The 11964-nt window shown below is 46.6% G+C and overlaps 1 protein-coding gene across 1 annotated transcript; it reads left to right on the top strand.

The window, feature by feature from the left end:
• Positions 1 to 6079: 6079 nt before the first annotated feature.
• On the top strand, positions 6080 to 8138 carry sox11b (SRY-box transcription factor 11b). The gene has a single exon (XM_026194948.1). It carries the CDS (start codon positions 6271 to 6273, stop codon positions 7546 to 7548), a length of 1278 nt encoding a protein of 425 aa, XP_026050733.1. The 5' UTR covers positions 6080 to 6270; the 3' UTR covers positions 7549 to 8138.
• The last annotated feature ends 3826 nt before the right edge of the window (positions 8139 to 11964 follow it).

Raw genomic sequence — 11964 nt, forward strand, 5'->3', positions numbered from 1 at the left:
ACCTAGCTGATTTCAGGCCCCCAAAGATATGGACATAGCTGGGCTGGCCATCGGGCATACCGGGCATTTGCCCGGTGGGCCGCTGGCGATTTTTTGTTTTTATGGGCCGATGGATTTTTTTTTTTTTTTAGGAAGGGTATATATAATGAAAGGTGTTGGATTGGCCAATTGGTCATGATCGACTCTGGGCTGGACCAATTACAGCCGAGGAGGCCGGATGCACCCTCCCCCTTGTTTAGCAATCACGTGATTTTTGCGCATTGCATGCCGGGAACTCGTGGCAAAACAATCCAAACACCGCAGCAAATGCAAGCATTTGCAGCACCGCAAAACGTTCATTCTCCGGTTCCAATACCTTCTTGTTTTTTTCTTTGCCGCACAAAAAAGGAATGTACAAAACAAAAGGAGAACAATGCCGGTCCGTACAAAGACAGACTCGACAAAAAGACAAAGAAAAGATACGAGGAAAAAATAAAAGGAGTGAAAGGGTCAGACCCTTAGGAGCACACAGAGTGGACAAAAGACGTTAGCGTGCTGCCCAACTTTCATCACGCTCAGATTTATAATTATACGGTTCTTGGAGTGAGTGCATACACTCATGAAGTTTAGTAACTTCAGGTCACTGCAACAAGCCCAGGTACAGTTTACCGACGGATGGGACAGGACCTTGAAATGCACCGTGTAGAACGAAAGACCATCGTACGAACAAAGGTAAGTTTACCAGTCTCACAAATCATCGTCATAAATACACATTCGTTAATCAAAGGAGCTTGTAAAGAAAGGCGTCTGGACTTCTTTAAGTTACTTGAAGACGTTTCACCTCTCATCCGAGAAGCTTCTTCAGTTCTAAGGTCAAATGGCGGAGAGTCCCAGATATAAACCTAGGTGGAGTAACCCCCCACAGAGGGACAAAAGGACCCCCTGATGATCCTCTAATCGCCTGAGCCAAGGTGTGAAACTGGGTGTGGGTCCCAATCAGCCAGAGTTTCGGGTGTGTTCATTGTGAAACCTGGCCCCACCTTATCATGCGAATTCCTGACGTCAGATGGCCCAGGATGTGAGTGGGCGTTAAGGCGTCTGGGAAGGGATCTCAAAACTGGATTATAGATGGCAGAGAGTTGGTGTCGTAAACCACCGCCTCTGTTCAAAGATGGTCGCTCACAGTGGACATAGATGGCTTCTTTCACTCCTCTTTCAAACCATCTGTCCTCTCTGTCCAAAATGTGAACATTGGCATCCTCGAAAGAGTGTCCTTTATCCTTAAGAAAGATGCAGATGGACAGCTGAGTCTTGTCCTGTGGAGGTGGCTCTTCTGTGTTGTGCCATGCGCTTGTGAAGTGGCTGTTTGGTCTCTCCAATGTAGAGGTCTGAGCATTCCTCGCTGCACTGTACAGCATACACCACATTGTTAAGTCTGTGTTTTGGCGTTTTGTCTTTCGGGTGAACCAGTTTTTGTCTGAGCGTGTTGCTGGGTCATGCTTGGAGAAAACTCTCCTGAGTTTTTCTGATACACCGGCTACATAGGGGATGACAATGTTGTTGCGTCTGTCTTTCTTATCCTCCCTCGCTGGTGTCTGGACTTCTTTTCTGTGCCTCTTTGCTGACTTTAAGAACGCCCATTTAGGATAGCCGCACGTTTTGAGTGCTTCCTTTACATGTGTGTGTTCCTTCTTTTTTCCTTCAGGCTTAGAGGGAACATGTTCTGCCCGGTGGTGTAGGGTCCTAATTACTCCAAGTTTGTGTTCCAGAGGGTGATGGGAGTCAAAGAGGAGGTACTGGTCCGTGTGTGTGGGCTTCCGGTAAACTTCGATGTTGAGGTTGCCGTTCTCTTCAATGTGCACAGCGCAGTCCAGGAAAGGCAAACAGTTGTCCTTTGTGTCTTCCCTGGTGAACTTGATGTTTTTATCCACCACGTTAATGTGCGCAGTGAAGGATTCCACTTCTTATGTCTTGATTTTGACCCAGGTGTCGTCCACATATCTGTACCAGTGGCTGGGTACTCTTCCTTTGAACTTTCCACTTTCCTTTCCACTTCCTCCATGTAAAGGTTGGCTACAATAGGTGACACGGGGGAGCCCATGGCACAGCCATGTTTTTGTCTGTAAAAGCCTTCGTTGTACTTGAAATATGTAGTGGTGAGGCAGAGGTCTAACAGTGTGCAGATCTGATCGGGTGTGAAGTTGGTCCTGTCCTCCAAGGAGCTGTCTTCTTGTAGTTGTTTTCTGACAGTCTCCACGGCCTCCGTGGTGGGTATGCAAGTTAAGAGAGAGACTACATCAAAGGACACCATGGTTTCATCTGGATCCAGGGTAAGTTTCTGGACCTTGTCGGTGAAGTCGGTGGAGTTCTTGATGTGGTGTGGGGTGTTCCCCACAAGAGGAGCAAGGATGGTAGCAATTTTTGCCATTTCTCCACAACAGTTGCCCATAGTGGACCTCATCACAGCCACAGAATCTGTCATACGGATTAATAAATTATCACAGACAGAAGCAGAGCAAATCAGGATGAAAGTCTCAGCCACGCTCCCTCCATCCAACCTCACAATACAGGAAAAGAAGGCCGTCGCTTCCCTGAGCAAAGACCACAACATCACTGTTTTACCAGCTGATAAGGGAAGATGCACCGTGGTCCTAAACACTACAGATTACCATACAAAGATCACTACTCTCCTCAGTGACAACAATACCTACGAAGCCTTAAAGCGAGACCCCACAAGCAGCTACAAAAAGAAAGTTATAGCTTGCCTTCAAGACTTTGAAAAGGACAAAATTATTGACCGCCTTACATATCACCGCCTTTACCCAGGGGATGCGATACCCTGCATTTACGGACTTCCTAAAATCCACAAGGAAGCTGTCCCACTCAGACCCATAGTCAGTAGCATAAACTCAGCCACTTATAACATTGCTAAACACCTAAAACACTGTCCAGACGCCTTTCTTTGCAAGCTCCTTTGACTACGATGACCTGGATGACTGAAAACCTTCACAGACATACACATTTGTTAACCGTTTATTAATATAACCTTTGAGCTCAACGGTAATTAGGGGGGCGATCGTGGCTCAAGAGTTGGGAGGTCGCCTTGTAATCGGAAGGTTGCCGGTTCGAGCCCCGGCTTGGACAGTCTCGGTCGTTGTGTCCTTGGGCAAGACACTTCACCCGTTGCCTACTGGTGGTGGTCAGAGGGCCCGGTGGCGCCAGTGTCTGGCAGCCTCGCCTCTGTCAGTGCGCCCCAGGGTGGCTGTGGCTACAATGTAGCTTGCCATCACCAGTGTGTGAATGGGTGGATGACTGGATATGTAAAGCGCTTTGGGGTCCTTAGGGACTAGTAAAGCGCTATATAAATACAGGCCATTTACCATTTAATTAATTAGTAGTGGAAATAATTTCTGGTAGCATTACAGAAATGTAGCAGTGACAATAATATTGTATGTTGTAATCGCAATGGACAATTAGTGATACAAAACAACTGTTTTATCCTGTGAATAAAAGTATATGTTTTTGTCAATGTACCATAATAACAGAAGCAAAACGCAATATTGTGTCAGGACAATTCACTATTTATGCACAATAAATAAAGGAGCATAGCGCGACAATTTCTGTTCAGCGCCAGACTTGCTTGTAACCTATATCACCAATTATGTTAAGAAAAATGACGTATTAACTACTACAAAACTCTGACCTTTGTGGGAATGCTTGGAGCAGACTAACATGTGAGCTGGAGTGTTCTGAGACGTTATATTTGGTATATCCAGGCCATCCGTCGCCTCTTTGTTACTTCGGAAACATGGCTCGAACAATTTCTCTTCAACGACGTAATCCGATAACAACCGATCCCTTTACCCGTCGGCTTCCCGTGGCTGTCATGCGACCGGCTATTGCAGTTAATAATACAACAGCTTCTTGCCATCTTTTGGGTTTCTTTTAAGCGCTGTGTAACAGTTCAATTGAAAGCCTGCGTGCGCTAGTACCTCTTGCCACAAGTTCCCAGAATCCTTTGCGGTTTTACCCCTGAATGACATCACATTTTCAATCTTTATCCTGGTGGGCCGGTCTCTAGTCAAAATGCCCGGGCCGATTTTTTGTCCCAGTCCAGCCTTGGATATGGAGGTCCCCCTCTGGCTTCTGCTCCGTGGCTGCTGGGTGACCCCTTGTCTGGGGCTCTCCTCAGCTCTTCCCAGGAGGGTGGCACGGATGCCCCTCCGATGGTCCTCCTTGGGCTCTCAGACTCTGGGGCCTCTGGATGTCTGGGGCCTGGATCACCTGCTTCATGCCCTGGGGGACGGGGCTAGGTCAGTGCTGACAGGAGCCTGAAGGTGCACCCTGGGGGTGTAAAACTTGAACGTCCATGCAGATTTCTGCTGCACCGATGAACTGCTGACCAAAGATGATCTAAAACACAGGACCCGACCCCTGTGACCTCTCAAAGTGTTCACAGTATGAAGGTTAAACAAATATGCTGAAGTAATTGAATTAAACTAAAAGACATGAAATAAAAGTCAAAATCGTGACTCATTTCTAACAATTATAACAGTTGTCTTCAAAACCTTAAAAAGGTTAAAAACTTTAAAGTTCAGATCTTTTCAGTAGAAACTCTGAGCTGCAGACACATACAAACACACAGACAAACACACAGAAACACTCACACACACACGTGGACCGTGTGCTGGTGCAGGATCGGCAGCTACCAGCTGGATTCGGGAATCATTAAATCAGACAGCGCACTAACTGTTTTATCCAGAAGTTCACTTTATAAACATCCACAATCTACCTGTCAACTGTTACAGCAGCTGGCAGGTAGAAGCCCTGACTGTACCTGCATTTCAACAAACACCAGGTTAATTATTTCATTCGGAGGGATAAAAGGTCCTAACGGCTCTCTAAAAGCTTTAATTTACATTTTAAAGGGCCTGAATCCCCCAGCAGCAGCCGAGCTGTGCTTACAAAAGCTTCATATGCACTGCTCCTGGTTTCTTGTCACGTTGTGTGTAAATTCTTTTTTTTTTTTTTTTTCTGGTTTAGGAACTTTATCCACAGAAGGAGGTTTTTTTATGTGATTTTTTTTTTATTGAAATGTGACCTTAAACACATGTTCCCAAGGACTCGGACCTGTGTCAGCTGATGTCTGGATGTTTATTTGCTGTACAAGTGGGAATCTCTGCAGGGCGGCCAGGGGGGCGTTGTCTACCTGACTGTCCTCACACGCTGCTTACAGATGGAAATTTCCTGTAGGGCAGTTAGAAAGGCTTGGTGCTGGGCGAGGGGGGGCTGAGGGCACTGGGTGAGGACGGTTGTTCAGCTGAGGGGGAGCAGTTTTGGTTTCAGACTTCTTTTACCTGAGAGCATTAAAGCAGTGCAGCAACAACAGTGACCTGTGACCCCCTGAGAGGCAGTGTCTCTGTGGGGCTCCTGTGTGTGTTTGTTTGTGGTCGTGCACAGGAAGTCCTTCATAACTGTAACGTAAGCAAACACGGTTTGCTCAGTTTCTGATGCTGACTGTCTCTCCTGATGAGCTCAATGTTCTCCTGGGGTCCAACTGTGGTTCTGGAAGAAGCCAAACCAGCTCCACATCAGGAACTGAGATTATCTAAGCAGAATAACTGGAACTCCTTGAAGACTCCAGGAACCTCCCAGCCTTCCTAAAGGATTCCTGGGATGTCCTTAAGGACTCTTCAAGGAGCCTTAGAGGGCTTGTTACCTGAGCGCTGAGCTTTTCACTCATTTAATATCAGAAACACATGAGATCCAGCTGTGATTGTTATTAAACAGTGAAATAAACCAGGCTTTATTCAATATGTAAGTGACCACCAGTTTGTTCACACTGAACCATCTCTCTCACACACACACACACACACACACACACACACACACACACACACACACACACACACACACAATGGGAATATTTCTCTTTTGTCGATAGAGAGCCGCAACCATTGATTACTTTCACTGATTGATCTATTGAGAATGATTTGGAGTAACGGCCTGAGGCGGGTGAGCTAACACGCGGGGGAGGAGCTCTACACTGTGACTCGCTGAGGGCGAAGCGGAGGCGGGAAGGTGTTCTTGCAAAACAACGCTGATTGGTTGAGGGCGGGAACGACTTCTACTTCGGTTAAAAAGACGCCGGTTTGAGAGCTCGCGCACGAAATGCATTAAGCGTGACTGAGGGGCGCGAGTACAGACAAACTGAGAAACTGAAGGAAACCGCGGGAACATCAGCGGGATCAGCCGGTCCGGCCCGGTGGCTTTCAGGGATTATTTCAGACGATGGGTCTGCACAAGGAGCCCACTGAGGCGAGGCTCACCGCCGGCTACCGTGAAGCAGCTGCCCCGGAGCGGAGCCGGACGGTGGGGGCCTGTGCCGGCAGCCCCTCGCCGCAGAAACCGGAGCGGCGTAAGACTGCCTCGGGCCACATCAAACGGCCCATGAATGCCTTCATGGTGTGGTCTAAAATCGAGCGGAGGAAGATCATGGAGCAGTCTCCGGACATGCACAACGCCGAGATCTCCAAGTGGCTCGGGAAGCGTTGGAAAATGTTAACCGACAACGAGAAGGTTCCGTTCATCCGGGAAGCGGAGCGCCTCCGGCTGCAGCATATGGCCGACTACCCTAACTACAAGTACCGGCCCAAGAAGAAGCCCCGGACCGAGGGGAGGTCGGCCGGTCAGTACCAGGAGAGAAACGACACACCGTCTCACAAGACCCCTGCTGCGGCGAAGAAGTTCCCCCGAGCCGGCAAGACGGTGGGCGGGGCCGTCAAAGCGGGCAGTCTCCCCCCGCAAGACCAGCAGACGGACTCCCGCCACCAGCGGAAACCACAGGACCGAGATAACCCACACCAGCAACTAGACCCCCGGTGCCAGCAACTAAACTCCCGGTACCAGCTGAAACACCAGCAGCCGGACCCCGAGTACCAGCTACTGAACCCCCGCTATCAGCTCAGCGCCCGGCAGACGGATCACCGGTTACGGTACGTGCCGAGCGCTATTACACTCAGCAAACGTGACTATACGGACAGCGAGGAGGAGGACAATGACGACTCATCCTCATCATCCTCAGAGGAGGAGGAGGAAGAAGAGCTGCCCTGCTACAGTATCACCAAGCTGCCCCCCCGGGATTCCGCTGTGGGACCCAGCACGCTCCCGTCCTCTGGCCGTCTCTACTTCAGCTTCACACGGCATAGCACGCCGGTCCACCCCGCCTCCCTCTCCCCAGCTTCCCCCTCCCGCTCCGTCTGCACCTCCGCCTCCTCCTGCTGCGGGGAAGACCTGGATGACCTCCCCGTGGAGCCGCTGGATTTCACCTCCAACTTCCTGGGCGGCCTGCAGTCCTGCTCTGACCCGTGGAACTCGTCGTCTAGCTCGGCCTCGGGGAGCTTGAGCCTGTCGCTTGTGGATAAGGACCTGGACGCCTGTGGATGCACGGAGGGGGGCAGCCTCGGGTCCCACTTCGAGTTCCCGGACTACTGCACGCCGGAGCTGAGCGAGATGATTGCCGCTGACTGGCTGAAGGCCGACTTCACGGACCTGGTGTTTACCTGCTAGTCTGACCCTTCACCCCCGTTCGAGCTCCGGTCAGGGAGCGGGGTGTCGCGGCTGCTGCTGCACGGGCTCCAAGCGCTGTGGCTGGCTGCGTTCTGGCGTGGACTTGGTGCTCGTGAGCAGATGAACCGATAGGCTTTTATGGACTCGTTTCTGCCGCTCGGGTCGGACCCGGACGACACCGACTGACATTTTTTTTTTTTTCCCGTTCAGGTGTGGATATTTGTGATATTACCGAACCGAGCATACCTCATCTTTTTAAGGAAACTAGATTAAATATTTTCAAGCCTATTTTTGTACAGTCAAAGGGAATGTCAGACTCTTCCACTGGTCTCCTATGTGAGGGTTCAAACCCGTGTGGCCTGCCTTGCTTTACTCCCTTGTTTTACTGGTTACACACATTCAGGCCTGTCTGTACCTACTGGTGTGTAAAAAGGTTTGAGGGAAACAAGAAGTTTGTTGCTTTTTCATGCTGTTGTTTGCTCATTATTTTTGGTGCAATATGAAGGAAAAAAGGGAAATCCAAAAACCAGTGATTCTGTGCGTTATGATGGAGTGTGTATGTGAAGCTGAATAAATCAGCTGCAAACTGATCAGCGCCTCTGTCTCATTATTGATCCTCCTGGGATCTGATTGGCTCCTTTAAGAGCCCTGCTGCTTTATTAAACCTTCCATCAGTTTGTAATGTTCATGTTTTTGACTGTTGGTTAGGTCAAACTCCGTTTTCAGTCCACGTCGGGCAGATTTGTGCAAAATGAGCTGCTGCTGTGGACAGACGCGAAGTCATCGATGGTTACAGCCTCGTACGGTGAACACAATTTGTGTCACAGACACAATGAGAGGCCATAGCAACATTTGGACTTTTTTTCTCTAAATGATCAGTAACTTAATTTTTAATTCATGCTGTGATCATTTAGAATTTCTTGAGATTTAAATTTTTAATCACACGATAGAGAGAGAGAGAGAGATATCTATATATAGATTCTTCCATATGTTTCAGCTGGACAGCATAATTGCACCTGAGACATCTGAAGCCTGTCTGTGTAAGTGAAACTTTATTTTTTTCACGTCTGGTGTTTCTGAGGCTGTTTGCAGGCATGCATCACATTAAATGAGATTAAGCTTCCACACTTTGATGACCCCAGTGATGTCTGACCTCTTCTGGCGTTTCCAGAGTGTGAACTAGTCCTCCCAGTTTATCAGAGCAAGGCAGAGCAGGGCATGATGTTTTCAGTGGTCACATGACTCATGTTAACAATCAGTGGACTTCAAAACTGATCATGAAAGAGTCAAGAAGTTAAGATTTTTAAGGAGTCAGAAAAGAGAAAGTGACATCATCGGAGGCACTGTGAGGGTTTTTCCTCCCGCAGCTTTAAAAACAGGACCTTCTCTGACCTACAGTATTCCCAGGACCCTTAAACAGTCCCAAAGATGTTATACAAACATGGCCGCTACAGCACAACTCACTGGCCTGTGGACAGTCTTATCATTTTTTTTTTTAATTTTTAAAAAAATTTTTAAAAAATAAAAAGGACAGTCTGTTATCAGCCAACTCTTGATTATTGTACTACAGCCAGAGACTGTTTGGTACCATCAGATGCAAAACTGGAGTACTGTCTTCTTGGACCATCTGTTAGTACAATGACCTCACAGCAATCATATTATTGGTCACATGATGTCATTAAAATGTTCAAAAAGGCTCCAACAGCACAAACATGGGCCAGAGGTCTAGTCCAGGTGAAATTAGCAGACAGCTAGCAGCTACAGCCACCTGTATCACCATTCACCTGTCCGTCACAGAGACCACACCCCTAATAACGGAATTTTTAAATTAGCTATAGATACCAAAAGAGTTTTTGTATCAGGTGGAAACATATTTATTTCTACTGACTGACTCACTGCTACCTCTGCTAGACGCTAGAGGAACTGCAGCTTTTGTTCTTTTTCCAACTCCTATTGATGTTTGGTCTGAACTTCTAAAAAGCTCTGTCTCAAAATGATGACCTTACATGGACCTTTATCTAACCTCTATTTAAGCAGGAAGTCCCAATGATCTATATTCAAACCTGTTTTAGAGGACTGGCCTGACCTAAGCAGCAACATGTTCATGCTTTTATTACGCACTGTGAAAATGTGTTATCAGTAAATATACAGAGGAGGAGGGATGAAGATGGAGTTTGCTTAGATGGCAAATGGAGAGCTCAATACCTGCTAACCAGGTGTGTGTGTGTCTTGTCACACATTATGGTAATGCCTCTGGACAGTTATTTTAGCTAGTACCACCCTATAACTTTAAAGCCAACGCTCGAAAGATCATAAAAACTGCACGCACTGGTCGGTTTGGCCCAGTTTTAAGGTTCTCTGCAGATTACTCTTCCACTCACATCCACAAACACTCAAATGTTAACAGCTTGGTACTTTATTTGTTATATTGTAGAAATTAATAAAGAAAACACTTTTGAGTTTCATACAAACCAAGCCATCGTTTTCTTTTTTTCTCCACATTTTCTCCACTGGTCAGCAGTGTTGATCCTGAACCAACATAATGATGATAATGGTGACGACACAAGTGTATCAGATACATTATTGTGTTATGTGCAGTAATGTCTAAGGTCAAGAGTACCACAGATTTCAGACACCTTACTGGTGTCTTTTCTGAGAAGGTTGGTTTTGATTGGCTGTTGTTTGCAGAGCATAGTTTGTCTTTGTTCAGTTGTTTGCTGGTTGTTAACTCTGACATCAAGGCCTGATAAACAGTCAATCAGAGAGCAGTATACTTTCCTTCACCTCTAGGTTGTTAGAGAAGATCCTCCTTGGTTTTCACCTGTGCATACATCACAGAGGTCGGGAAACGTCTGGGATTTGGAGTGAGCTGACTTCAGCGCATGTCGCTGCTCATGGTCAAATCAGAGGAAACAGTCAGACTGCTCACCTCTCTATCCCCACTACTCTCTGATCAGATGTTTGGCAGCAGATTAAAGGCAGCCGGATCCCCACCGGCCTGATAAATCTGAAGGTTCTGCTCTGGATAATTGAGGCCAACACAGCGGCATTCTGGGTAATGAGAGGACGAGGTCATTGGGGAAGTAAAAATATATTTAAAAATGTGCTTTTAGCAGCAGAAAGAAGCAAAAGTCCGAGAGGCTGAGCAGTGAATCATATCAATAATAGATCAGTGAAGCAGGTCGGCACCAGAAACACTGTCTCTTCCCAACAAACATGTGAGTAATTAACCACAAAATAAATATTGTATAAGGAGCTTGAAAGAAAACCAACTAGACTTCTTTAGGTTTCTTGAAGACGTGTCGCCTCTCCTGCAAAAATCAGAGCTTTGTGAAATCAAAGGTAAAGCTCGTCTTCCTTGGGCCGACTCCACCTCCTCAAAAAGTTTAATGAAATTCAGCCTGGAGGTTTTTTTTATCACTGACGTCTGAAGCAAGAACAGCAGAGACAAACGAAAAGTAACCAGTAAAACATGAAGAGAAACAAACACATAGGAGCCGACGCCGGTACCATCACAGACCACAGTGACTGCAGCGCCCCTGTCAGGCTGGCAGGTGTGGCCTTGTGTCTGGTGAGTTGTGGAGGCGAACATCTGGGATCTGATCTCAGCTCTGATTGGCTTCCTCTGCTGTGTTTGCATATTTTCACCGGAGCGTGAAATCGCACTCTTATCAACCACTCGCTTTTATCTGAAACATCAGAGCAGCAGCCGCGATGCATTCACTGACACCCCACAGGGACTGCCATCAAGTTCATCTGCATAGCAATGCATTCACTGACGTGCATTTTTGAGCTTCATGTTTTAAAAGCATCTGGACTTCTTTAAGTTGCTTGAAGACATTTCACCTCTCATCCGAGAAGCTTTTTCAAATAAGAGGTGAAATGTCTTCAAGCAACTTAAAGAAGTCCAGACACTTTTCTTTCCTCCATCACTGACTACAATGACCTGGATGACTGAGAACCTTCACAGACAAAGTCACCCAGACTTCTTCCTACATTTCCCATCATGCTTTTAACCTTCTTTGAAGCTGATTGAGGACATCTAAGCGTCAACTGACTGATCAGCTGTGTTTACATTTGTGATGTTTGATAAATTAACAACAATAACTCAAAAAATAAAAGAATACAAAATAAAACTTAATTAAATAAAACAAATATCTTCAAACAGCTCATTTGTGGCACCTGCTGGACAACAACTCCCATCTTCCACTCTGCTCCTGCAGTTTCAGAAAAGAGCAGCTGAAGAAGAAACTTCACAAGTCAAAAAAATTGTAAATGAAGAAAAAATACATTATTGAACAAAGTCAGCATTTAGAAATAAAAAGTGAAATTTATGTATATATATATATATATATATATATATATATATATATATATATATATAGTAACCATATCTCCAATCCAATTAAATCCAAA

The sequence above is a fragment of the Astatotilapia calliptera genome, chromosome 15 (assembly GCF_900246225.1).
Source record: "Astatotilapia calliptera chromosome 15, fAstCal1.2, whole genome shotgun sequence".
In the NCBI taxonomy this organism is placed as follows: Eukaryota; Metazoa; Chordata; class Actinopteri; order Cichliformes; family Cichlidae; genus Astatotilapia; species Astatotilapia calliptera.

Coding starts and splice junctions, on each gene's coding strand:
- sox11b (XM_026194948.1), top strand. CDS start 6,271: ATGGGTCTGCACAAGGAGCCCACTGAGGCGAGGCTCACCGCCGGCTAC.